Source organism: Trachypithecus francoisi, unplaced genomic scaffold (genome assembly GCF_009764315.1).
Source record: "Trachypithecus francoisi isolate TF-2019V2 unplaced genomic scaffold, Tfra_2.0 Lachesis_group13, whole genome shotgun sequence".
In the NCBI taxonomy this organism is placed as follows: Eukaryota; Metazoa; Chordata; class Mammalia; order Primates; family Cercopithecidae; genus Trachypithecus; species Trachypithecus francoisi.
The window spans coordinates 16,080,896-16,093,928 of record NW_022681458.1 but is presented as its reverse complement, the minus strand read 5'-3'; the positions used below and the strand labels follow the sequence as shown (position 1 = coordinate 16,093,928).

Sequence of the window (13,033 nt, the reverse complement as noted above, 5' to 3'; positions counted from 1 at the left end):
TAACATACAATGTCTGTCTGTCTGTCTATCTATCTATCTATCTATCTATCTGGTCTTGTTGCCCAGGCTGCAGTGCAATGGCATGATCTCGGCTCACTGCAACCTCTGCCTCCCGGGTTCAAGGGATTCCCCTGTCTCTACCTCCTGAGTAGCTGGGATTACAGATGCGCACCACCACTCCTGGCTAATTTTGTTTTTGTAATTTTAGTAGAGATGGGGTTTCACCGTGTTGGCCAGGCTGGTCTTGAACTCCTGACCGCAGGTGATCTGCCCATCTCGGCCTCCCAAAGTGCTGGGATTACAAGGGTGAGTCACCGCACCCAGCCCATTCTACTTTTTTGTATGTTGTCTTGATATAGATCTCTTTTGCTTAGTATCTTTATATGCTAAGTTTCAATATGAATCTTAATGCTGGAAACTGCAAGAGAAACAGTCTACATCAATGACTCCTATCATTTTCCAGGGATAAGTGTGATCCATGCCTAGTACTCACATTAAAGGACCATCTTTAAATTCTTACCTTTAGGACATGCTTTACTGTTGTTGAGTCATTTGATTTCAAAAGACCAGTCACATTTTTAGCCAGTTCCTCATGTACAGTCCTCTCCTTGCATGCCCTGGTCTTGAACACGAACTGAAGAAAATCCAAAAAGTGAATAAAGTTAAGTACTTTGAAAAATGAAGCTTCAAAAACTATGTCATGTGAATAACTCATATCTCAAAATTATCTGCTCATGCCAGATTTTGCCATGAAATAAATGCAGGCCCAATGATAAGAGCAGGACACACCGGTTCCTATTTAGGGCTTTGCAGAGGTCGGGCCTTGCTCACCTAAGCTCTCCTTGAAACTCTTGTAGAAATCAAGAGAAAGAGCCGGAGAGCCATTTAACACATTCAAGGAAACATGGAGGGCTTTGACCCACCTACTTAGGACACATTCCCCTTCTCCTTCCTCCATTGGTAACAGGTGGCATGGTAGCAATTCTTCATCCTGAAAGGGTAGAGCACCCACTCAAATAGCCAAGTGGGGAAGCCGGTGCCTTCCAGAGGCCAGTAGGTGAGCTCCCCACAAGCCCAGGGTCTATCATCCCATGCTTAGACACATCTATCAAGGCGTTCATGAACATTGGCCATCAGTAAGATAACAAATGCTGCATACTTATTTTTTTTCCTCAGAAGATTGGTTTTGGCATGCACCACTGAGTGCATGTAATGGCTAGTTTTCAGTATTTCTTCATCTCTTAAGAATATCAGTATCAATTTAGGCACATACATAAAGTTCAAATATAAAATGCTTATTACTGAATTATAATATTTCACTTATGAGTTGGGTTTGCCTCATGGAAGGACATTTCTTCATAATTTTCACAATTCAAATTTCACCATAATTGAGAGTGAAGGCAGGAAAGAGAATGAATGGCTTAACACAGAGGCACATTATCTTTTGGATCTGTAACTGTTTCTTTAAACTTTGTAGCACATTGGCAACCTAACTTGTCTTGGTGGAATTTGACTTCTCCAAGCTCATCTCAGAGAAGAAAGATGAAGTTAATGGATGCATGAAACTAGATAAAATCAAGAGTAATACAATTTTTCCCTCATGGATTATACCTCAGATGAGAGTAATGTCATCAAAGAGCTCATGCCATGCACAGTTATTTAGCCTGAAGGGCATTTAAACTGGCACTGAAATATTATTTTAAAATTTTGACTATAACCCATCAGTGCTACAAATCACTGTTAACCATGGCATTTAATTAGACTGGCTTTAGCCACGCATCTTTGAAAAAGACATGGTGTATGTGTGCATTTTGAATATTGTAGATGAAGTGAGTTAGCAGCATTTAGCACCACTGAACTTGAAATGGTGTTTAGATAACTTCTGAATAAATACAAATTGCATTGAATGTCACATCTTTCGAGGACATTCAAGCATGCACTGAGTCCAATCACAGAATGATAGAGGTGAATGTTCCTTTGGTCATTTCATCTCACATTACAGAGGAGAAAACTGAGGTTCAGAGAGGCTGACTGCTCCAGTCTAGAATTGACTAGAATCTAGTCTCTTACTTGCCAGCTTAGTGTTCTTTCCAGAGTAAAATGCGAGTTGATTATATTTATTAGGAGGTATTTGTTTTAGGTATGTTAAACTTTATTATAAAATTGTTATCAGCCTAAAATTCCACATAGGTGTATTTTTGGATTTGAATCACTTAAAGCAAGCTAAGTAGATAATCTCCTGTATTATAAAGTGAGATGGTCCTGTTGGGTATTTCAGATATCCTGGTTAAAAATAAGGGTCACACCAGGATGCATTTCTAATACATTTCTCCAGGAGCATCATCGGTAGAGAGTCTGAGATTTGAGGTACTCACAAAGAGCTAGCCTTGGTAGTCACAAAAATAGTCACAACACAGGAGAATTCTTAAAGTAATTTTCAATGATTTCACTGACATGAGGAAAATAATATGTGTTGAAATGGAGATGCCTGTGTATAAGATGGATCAAGAACTTTTTTTTCTCTTTCTCTCTCAGTCCCTTTAAGGATTGAAATGAAACATTGGGGTAAGCATTGAGAGGGTGAAACCTCTCGAGGTGATTCTGTTGAATGGTAAATTCATCGATACTCTATAAAACTAAGCTATGACCCTATCTCAGAGAACAAACTAAAAAGGCATGTGTAGGTGGAACTGGCTTTTTGCAACTGAGATGTGGATCTTATTGGGTAAAATTATACCATAGAGAAATTATTGTGAAATAAGTATTTTCGGCATGTAGCCTATGTTTAAAAAGGGCACACACTCATGCTTTGGTATTTGGGAAGACAACCAACATTTCTGACAGATAGAAAACATATGGATATAAAAATTGTTAACAAAAAAAATTTCCTTCCAGATGGTATCTTAGAGGGGTTCTCTCCAGAATGCAATTTCTGGTTACTTCCTTTTATGGGAGTGAGGATTTTTTTTTTTTGAGATGGTGTCTCGCTCTGTTGCCTGGGCTGGAGCGCAGTGGTGCGATCTCGGCTCACTGCAAGCTCTGCCTCCTGGGTTCACGCCATTCTCCTGCCTCAGCCTCCTGAGTAACTGGGACTACAGGCACCCACGAACACGCCTGGCTAATTTTTTTGTATTTTTAGTAGAGATGGGGTTTCACTGTGTTAGCCAGGATGGTCTCAATCTCCTGACCTCGTGTTTTGCCCACCTCAGCCTCCCAATATGCTGGGATTACAGGCGTGAGCCACCACACCCAGCCAATTTTTTTAAAAAACAAGTTTCTAGACATTTTGAATATGTGAGTATCTGTCTGTGCATACATATTAGGAGAATATAGTTTTTTGATGAAAAAGCTATGTCTCAAAAAGATTTAATCTATGCATACGAAAAAAAATTAGAGATTTAGGTCCTCTATGTATTATAAAGTAACTTAAGATACTCTTCTGTATTTCTGGATGGGTTCTTTCTTTTCATTAAAGAGGATGACATTTAGGTGGGAACTACGAAAACGCAAACATCATCACAAGTTCACTGGCATTAATCCACAGGCCAACTGGAAATGAGAATAGAAGCATCTCTGAGTGAACACTTGACATAGGACACTGGAAGAAGCAGTGCACACTGATGGAATGGGCAAGTGGTTCATGCCAGAAGATAAAGGACTTAACATACCAGAAGCAGGTACAAATATACAGTAACTGGGAAAATGAAATAATGCCTGAGAAAACAATAGAAAGAGCTAAGAAAGCATTACAGAGGAAACACAGAACATTCAACAAACCAATAGGAAAGTCTTCCTTAAATTAACACAGGAATCTCATTTACTTGTAATGTTGACTTCAAAAGCACGGCACTTGAGTCTTCTCCTCTATCTTTTTCTTTCCTCTCTCTCCCCATTTAATTATTTATTTGCACAGGTACACATCACTTATACATTTAAAAATTCACCTCGCCCATTAATGCAAAGAGATGGAATTCTAAGTAGCTAAGGGGAATTCCTGATATTACTGTGATGGGCGCCACTCAGTTAAAGGGAGAAAACTTCCCACTTACTGCAGACAGGAAATGAGACAAGCCACGCAGCACAAGGGATATGAGCAATCTCCAAGAGGCATTTCATACCTTAATATATGACTGGACAGAATGATCCAGCTGTTCGTCATGGCACTTGGCCACAATGTCGGTCAGAACCCTGGAAAAGCAAAGCTGATCAGTGGCCTTTCTGGAGAGGGCAGGAAAATCCCGCTTTAGTTTGTCATTACAGTGCTTCGTAAATTGGGTATTTAATAGTTACCGGGTGAATGAATGAACCAATCTCTGACTCCTTCCTTGCCCTTCTCACCCCCATATCCAATACTGGGCATTTAATATCTATAGCATCGATGACCATTTCCATCAATGAGCCATTTCCAACTTTGAAACTTTGAAACACAAAGATATAAGTACTACTGTAATATCACAATGGAGACTTTTTGTCCAAGTTGAATGTGCTAATTATGGTCTGTGCATTTTTGATATTATCTTTTTGCAAAAGGGATTACTTTTAGTGCCTAATTAAAATTTTAGACTTTTAACTTCAAATTAATAATCATATTTCATTTGAAAAGGGCTTGTCTTCCGACCTATGGGCAGTATATATGCTTTTGGAAGAAGTAATTAGGTTAAGATGCAGTTGGTTTGTTTTGCTTTGTTTTTCCCGTAGATGGGTTGGGGTTTCCAGTAGCAGTGATGGTACAGGTGGATCTTTTTTCACATTAACACTACTATAGCTCCATGGCTTTTTTTCTTTTTTTGGCTTTTTTTTTTTCTTTTTTCACATTAACACTATAACTCCATGGCTATGGTGCTCAGGAGTATCTCAGAATTTTCACCAGATCTATCTGCTGCAATATTTAGGAGTCTTGCCAACACAGACACACATTCACATGCTGAAAAGAGCATGAGTTGAAGACACAGTTGGGGACTTTTAATGTGGGTCTAGAACTGGATGGTTGTGGAGCCATTAGAGATATTTAAATTGTCCAGAATTTCAGGCTCTGCTTTAAAAACTAGGCTAAAACCCCTCATTCAGAAAGAGGTCAGTAACAGGCCTGTGAGTTAGAAAGATACTGGAAACATTTCAATGCCAAAAGTAACATTTTTTTTTCCCCCAGAATGCTATGACTAAGTTTTTTCTAAAAATGAACAGCACAAATATAAATTTAATAATTAATTCAAAACACTATCTCTATAAAGAAGAAACTGTGATTTGTGAAGGCATTGGCCAGATTAGAGATGTTGGAAGAATTCAGTATAGCCAAATTTAAAGTGAGAACAGTTAAAAAATTTAATATTTTAAAAAAGGTTCTTGTGGGAATGCAAAATGATACAGCCACTCTGGAGAACAGGCACTTTCTTACATATCAAACATGCAACCACCTTGTCTCCCAGCAATTACACTCTGGGCATTTACTTCAGAGAAACGAAGACTTATGTTTACACAAAACCTGTACGTGAATGTTCATAGCACTTTTATTCATAACAGCCCTAAACTGGAGACACTCCAGATGTCCTTCAACAGGTGAATAATTAAACATACGTGGTGCATCCACATCATGGAATACTACTCTGCAATGAAAAGGAGTGAACTACTGATAGATGCAATGATCTGGATGAATTTCCAGAGAATTATGTTTCGTGAAAAAGCCAGTTTCAAAAATTTATACTGTATGATTCTACACCTGTATGGAAGATGTTGCCAGCGGGGAAAACTAGGTAAACGGCACATGGGAAACTGAATTATGTTTTACAATTGCATATGAATCTCAAAATAAAAAGTTTAATTTAAAAATCAAAGAAAAAGAGGTCTAACACTTTACTACTAATAATAAGGTATTAGAAGGTAAGGAGTCAAGAGTGGAAAATGCTTAAATTAGAGATGTGGGCCGGGCGCGGTGGCTCAAGCCTGTAATCCCAGCACTTTGGGAGGCCGAGATGGGCGGATCACGAGGTCAGGAGATCGAGACCATCCTGGCTAACACGGTGAAACCCCGTCTCTACTAAAAAATACAAAAAACTAGCCGTGCGAGGTGGCGGGCGCCTGTAGTCCCAGCTACTGGGGAGGAGGCTGAGGCAGGAGGATGGCATAAACCCGGGAGGCGGAGCTTGCAGTGAGCTGAGATCCGGCCACTGCACTCCAGCCCGGGCTACAAAGCGAGACTCCGTCTCAAAAAAAAAAAAAAAAAATTAGAGATGTGTTCAAATGAAATGTAAACACACAACAGTAGATGACTGTTTAGTTATAATTAAGAATTTGTGTAACTGCAGATTATAAAGTCTCTTCTCTCAAGGTTGTGTTATGGATACCTGGTGACAGTTGTAGTTATTTCATCTTCCTCATTCTGTACCAGAACTTTGAAGAGCTGATTCAAAATTATAGGCAGAAAACTCATGATTGCATGAATCTTTTCCACATTCAATAAGTTCTGTAGTAAATTGGCAGAATAAAAAGGATATCAATTAAATTTGAAGCATGTCGTAGATTCAAGACCTGAAACTATAAAGCTATGAGAAGAAAACATAAGGAGAAAAACTTCATGACATTAGACTGGGCAATGATTTTTTAGATATGACCCTCAAAGCTCAGGCAGCAAAGTGAAAACAGACAAATGGCACTATATCAAACTAAAAGGTTTCAGCACAGCCAAGGAAACACTCAATGGAGTAAAGACACAACTTTACTCCATTGAATGCAGGAAAACATTTGCAAACCATACATCTTAGAAAGGGTTAACATTCAAAATATAGAAGGAACTCAAACAACTCAATAGTAAGAAAACAAATAACCCAATGAAAAAGTGGGTGAGGAATCCAAATAGCCATTTCTCGAAAGAAGATGTACAAATGGCCAACAGATATATAAAAAATGTTCAACATCATTGATCATTGGAGAAATGCAAATTAAAACCACAGTGTGATATCACCTCATATCTGTTAAAATGGCTGTTATCAAAAAAGGTGAAAGATAATAATTATTGGAGAGGATGTGGAGGAGAAGGAACACTCGCACATTGCTGGTAGGAATGTAAATCAGAAGAGCCACTATGGAAAACAACACGAAGGTTCCTCAAAAAATTAAAAATAGCACTGCCATATAATCTAGCAATCCCACTACTGGATGTATATCCAAAGGAAATGAGATCAGTATGCTGAAGATGTCTAGGTTGCCATCTTTATTGCAGCATGATTCACAGCAGCCAAAATATAGAATCAATTCAAGTGTCCATCAACAGATGAAATGGGTAAAGAAAACGTGGTACATAAACATAATGGAATACTATACAGCCTTAAAAAGGAAGGAAATTAGGTCATTTGCAACAACATGGAGGAACCTGGAGTATATTATGCTAAGTGAAATGAGCCAGGCACAGAAAGACAAATACCGCATGATCTCATTTATACGTGGGATCTAAAAAAGTTGAATTCAAGGAAGTAGAGAGTGGAATGGTGGTTACCAGGGGCTAGGGAGGGGAGTGCTGGGGAGATGTTGATCAAAGGATACAAAATTTCAGTTAGATATATAGGAGGGATATTGCACAACATGGTGACTATAGTTAATAAAAATGGGCTATATTCTTGAAAATCTCTAAAAGAGTGGATATTAAGTATTATAACCATAAAAATTATAAGAATGTGATATAATACAGTAATTAACTCAATGAAGCTGTTACATAATGTATACATATTTCCAAACATCATACTGTATACAATAAAAGTATATAATTTTTCTTTGTTAATTAAAAAATGAATACATTAGAAAAAAATAAAGTATGTTCTGCTGGTATTTTTTTTCAGAACTTGAATATGAGCACTGTAGCCCACCTTTATCTGGCTTTATTCTTTATTGCAATTAGTATGGAATATAGTCATGATGGTAATGTTGCAAGGACTCTTGATTTAATAACTAATTTAAAATAAATTGATTCTGATTTTCAATTATTTTTATTTTGGAAAAAACTGATTTTTGCCTGTCTTTTAAGTCAAGAAACAGAAATGATTTAGAAATTATGAAATAAAATCATTTACTCTCTGAATTGATAAGGTATTAAAAATTTTTGAGTAATAATCATCTCCCAGTTTGCCAATCAGTGGGAAATGTAAATGTCTCCTTTGCATATTTTTACCCTGGAGATCACTGAAACTGCTTGCGTGTCATGTTACCTTACAAGAGCGGACGAAATTTGAGGTAGGTGACTGAGACATATCTTTCTCTCTTTTTTGGCACTCTTGGAAAAATGCATTCACATGTGGATCCTACAACAGCAAAAAAAAAAAGTTTATTTCTGATGACATGTAAACTGTGTTACAAACACAAACCACTGCGATGTGAGGTAAGCACTTCTGTAGGATTGATGCCTTGAAGTGCAAATGCTTTATTAAGGAGTCGGAGGAACAAAGCTTTGATGTGGACATTGCTGGCCTAATAAAGGCTCTGCATAAACTACAAAGCCCACTCTTCTATTTCATTCTAAGAGGTTTTGTTGTCCTGTTCAACCACATGACAATGGCTGGAGAATTACTTCCCTTGGTTGTGCTTTTTGTGTTTAGAAAAATTTTCCTCATTTATCTTCCCACTCCCGCTTCTTCCATAGACTTCTACCAATTTCTTCCATACCATGCTTGACACACATGACAATGCGTACTCTTGAATATCCACGGGGCATATTTTCAGGCTTAGAATGCCTGAATTAGCCCCAGATTAGAAGTCGCAACTCATATTTTAGGATAAAACTGACTATAACACTTGAACTTTATTTCCTGAAGAAGGTGGTACCTGGAAAATTCTCTCAAGTTCTGCCCTGAGGGTGGGAGCTACACAGTCAGGCAGTGAGATAAAGAACTTGTGTGAGGACACACTCTGAATGTTTCTCTGGCTTTCTATGATTCCAGAAAGGCATCTGTAGCTTGGGGTTTCCCTCATTTCCCTCAGGTCACTGTGTGTGCGTGCGTGTGCGTGTGCGCTATTTTCTGTTTTTGAAATGTAGCTCTTTTTTGACTAGAGACAACTGTTTTCCTTTTAAGTATCACTTCATTGATTCATCTATTTGCTCATTATTTATGGAAAGCTGACTGCATGCCAGGCTCTTAGCAGGCACCGAGGGAGGACAGAGCAGAGGGCAAGGAAGGCCCAACCCCTTCCTCTGTGTACCTTCCATTAAGGCGGGGAGGCCAGCACGACACCACTACTTCCACACACACCTATGTAATCCCATTTGATGAGCGCTTCAAACACAAAGCAGGTGCCATCTGGATGAGTGACAAGATGGCCCAGCTTTGTCTGTTGGGTCAGGGAACAGGGAAGGCTTCTTAGAGAAAGTGACAATTGAGCTAAGATCTGAAGGATGGGTAGGAATCAACCAGACCAAGGGGAAGGGGAGTGTCCACCCCCTGCAATATGGTTCGTAATAGCTGGTGGGGCGGTGGGGGGTGGCAGGAAAGGGGAGTACAATTACTCCCCATATCACGTAGGGTGTCCGCCCCCCATGATATGGTTCGTAATAGTCAAGGAGGGTGAGTGGGAGAGCTTCCCTTCCCCACTGAAGAGGGGCTGGATGTCAAAGGGATCACTGGGTCTTCCGGGAACTAGGTAGATATTGTTTGCCTGCAGGGCCTTGGGTGTTTGACAACTAAGGTGAATGCTGCCAGCATGTGGGTGATGAAAGTCAAGGCAGAGAGAGGGTGTGTTGTGGTGAGTTAGAGACCAGCTATTTGGAGAAAGCAGCTGGAAGCATGAGACAGAGAAACTGAGGAGCTGCAGAGATATATGAAACTATAGGGTTTGGTGGAGATTGAGCATGTTGTGGAACTTGACCAGGGTTGATGGCATCAGAGAAAAGATAGGTTTAAATAGTTGTGGGTTCAGGGCTAGGGATAAGAAGTCAATGGGACTTGAAGCCTCAGAGGTTGCCGAGAGAAATTTTGGTCCAATGTATATATGATGCCTCGATTATTTCATTTTTCTTATGGATCAAGTGTGGCTTGTAGATAAAGCAGCATGAAGCAAAAAATGAAAAGCAGATACACATTAAACCTAAGAAAGGACATATTTTATGTACTTGTAATAATGTATAGTTTATATCTGTTGCCAGAAAACTCACATTGTGGTAAAATAAGCTGCTTTGCCACAGAAGGAATGAGTTTGTGGTCATTTAACAATGGTAATAATTATACATGTATTGACTTTTGCAGTTCATGATGTATTTCTCATTTTGATCACATTTTGAAATATTTCTCCTTTGGATCACATTTGCTACAACCTTAGGTAGCAGAGACTCTGTTGATATCATTTCTTGTTGAGGAAATAAGGATATCGGAGGTAAAGTGACTTGTCCAGGGTCATGGAGCCAGAAATTAGGTGGGGTGGTTCTCAAATGCAGTTCTGCCAACCTCATGGCCTTCCCATGAGGTGAGCCCTGGGAAGGCACTGGGGATCAGACTTGGTTTTCAGGTAAAGATCTGAAGTATTTGTTTGTTTGTTTGTTTGTTTATTAATTATTATTATTATTATTTTTTTTTTTTTTTTTTGAGACGGAGTCTCGCTCTGTCACCCAGGCTGGAGTGCAGTGGCCGGATCTCAGCTCACTGCAAGCTCTGCCTCCCAGGTTCACGCCATTCTCCTGCCTCAGCCTCCCGAGTAGCTGGGACTACAGGCGCCCACCACCTCGCCTGGCTAGTTTTTTGTATTTTTTAGTAGAGACGGGGTTTCACCATGTTAGCCAGGATGGTTTCGATCTCCTGACCTCGTGATCCACCTGTCTCGACCTCCCAGAGTGCTGGGATTACAGGCTTGAGCCACCGTGCCCGGCCTTATTTATTATTTTTGAGATGGAGCCTCGCTCTTGTTGCCCAGGCTGGAGTGCAATGGCACGATCTCAGCTCAACGCAACCTCCGCCTCCCGAGTTCAAGCGATTCTCCTGCCTCAGCCACCGGAGTAGCTGGGATTACAGGCATGCATCACCATGCCCTACTAATTTTGTATTTTTAGTAGAGGCGGGGTTTCTCCATGTTGGTCAGGCTGGTCTTGAACTCCTGAACTCAGGTAATCTGCCCGCCTAGGCCTCCCAAAGTGCTGGGATTACAGGCATGAGCCACCGCGCCTGGCCTTTATTTTTAACATTTAACATTTTTAATACATGAGTATTGTCAGTGGAAGCAAACCGTATTCCAAGGGCAGTGTGATCCTATTAAATACACTTGTGGTGTTTTGGTCTGAAGTTTTATGGATGTGGGCTTAAGGGATTAGGACATTCTATCTTGAGGGAGGCATCAGATTATGCCCTTAACATTCTTCCTTTGTAGTATTCAAACACCTGCCTTTCTGACACTTCATGAAATGATGAGTCTCATCCTGTCAATATGGGACTTACCTCATGATGCTGTGAGTTAGAGAAAATGCTCCTGTTTCAGGTCAATATACTCACCTGAGTATTTACTGTGGATAAAACAAATGTCGACACTTTGAAAAGTGGTTTGCCACCATCAACCCATTTGATGTCACTCCCACCATGCTGCAAAATAAAGTTTGTTTACGGTCACTGTGACAATTTGAGAGAAAGAAAATAAATAGATTGTTGAGTTTATGTTAATGTGCTGTTCTGATCCATTAATCTTATGTCACCATAGAGGAGAAAATAAAAGATGCAAATACACTTAGCAGTATTGGTAGATGAGACCAGTATGATATGGGGATCATTTTTAACGGATCATTTCCAGTGGCCATAAGCTAAACAAGAGATGTGGCATAGGTACACTTGATTCACAGCTACAAGGGATGTATACACTATGATCTCAATTTAAATAGCAGAGAAAGAAGATAATCTTATGCCATTAAGCTGGTGTGCTTTTTTAAAATCTTAAATTATACATTATTCAGTACCTTTCCACTTGCAGAATCTTGAAAGCTTAAATAATTAGGAGGCAGACTTGTTGCTATTGGGATGTTGTACTCTTGAGAAGCTATCTGATCATGTTTCATCAGAGGAAGCCAAGCATATCCAACTGTGCAAAAGAATAACAAACAAAAATTCTGAGTACAAACCTCCACGGTAAGAAGTCACAATAATGCTATTTATTATTTATGAATACTAAGCTTCATGAAAAATAATTGCATAAATCAGAGCTTTGAAGATACTCTCCAAACCAATTCAAACAGAAGACATGTGACTCTGCCTCAGATTTCTTCCTGGCAGTACCTGATGTTTCCAGAGCCTCCTTCTTTTTGGCATTAGCTTTTGCATTGATGTCACAGGTGACGTGATAAAAAGAGAACAAAATATGGTGTTTCTCATGGAGTTGTGTTGGTAGCTCAATTTTCACCTGCAAGGAAAGAAACCATAGTTGGACTGAGATTAAAATCATTTGCCCAATATCAGAGCAAGACAAAGCATAGCTTTTTAAAAATTATTGGCCAGGCGCGGTGGCTCAAGCCTGTAATCCTAGCACTTTGGGAGACCGAGATGGGCGGATCATGAGGTCAGAAGATCGAGACTATCCTGGCTAACACAGTGAAACCCCGTCTCTACTAAAAAATACAAAAAACTAGCCGGGCGAGGTGGCAGGCGCCTGTAGTCCCAGCTATTCGGGAGGCTGAGGCAGGAGAATGGTGTAAACCCAGGAGGTGGAGCTTTCAGTGAGCTGAGATCGCGCCACTGCACTCCAGCCTGGGCGACAGAGCGAGACTCCGTCTCAAAAAAAAAAAAAAAAAAAAAAATTAAAAAAAAAATTCTATTTAATTTTTTTTTGAGACTGTCTTACTCTGTCACCCAGGCTGGAGTGCAGTGGCGCAGTCTAGGCTCACTGCAGCCTCTGCCTCCTGGGTTCAAGCAATTCTCCTGCCTTAGTCTCCCCAGTAGCTGGGATTACAGGCACGTGCTACCATGCCAAGCTAATTTTTGTAATTTTAGTAGAGATGGGGTTTCACTGTGTTGGCCAGGCTGGTCTCAAACTCCTGACTTCAAATGATCCACCCTCCTTGGTCTCCCAAAGTGCTGGGATTACA

The 13,033-nt window shown here is 39.9% G+C and overlaps 1 protein-coding gene and 1 long non-coding RNA gene across 6 annotated transcripts in view; one reads left to right on the top strand and one right to left on the bottom strand.

Annotated features, from left to right (window-relative positions):
- DOCK10 (dedicator of cytokinesis 10) overlaps positions 1-13,033 on the bottom strand; it is a 286,919-nt gene that overhangs the window by 67,835 nt on the left and 206,051 nt on the right. For all 4 annotated transcript variants that reach the window (XM_033230043.1, XM_033230041.1, XM_033230042.1 and 1 more), the window contains exons 20-26: positions 12,228-12,351; positions 11,912-12,033; positions 11,457-11,543; positions 8,196-8,288; positions 6,342-6,460; positions 4,119-4,188; positions 521-634 (exon numbers count right to left, since the gene is read on the bottom strand). In XM_033230043.1, coding sequence (XP_033085934.1) covers positions 521-634; positions 4,119-4,188; positions 6,342-6,460; positions 8,196-8,288; positions 11,457-11,543; positions 11,912-12,033; positions 12,228-12,351 — 729 coding nt within the window. The remainder of the gene's footprint in view (positions 1-520; positions 635-4,118; positions 4,189-6,341; positions 6,461-8,195; positions 8,289-11,456; positions 11,544-11,911; positions 12,034-12,227; positions 12,352-13,033) is intronic.
- Positions 1-13,033, top strand: part of LOC117094446 — a 340,510-nt gene that overhangs the window by 239,666 nt on the left and 87,811 nt on the right. The window lies entirely within an intron of this gene.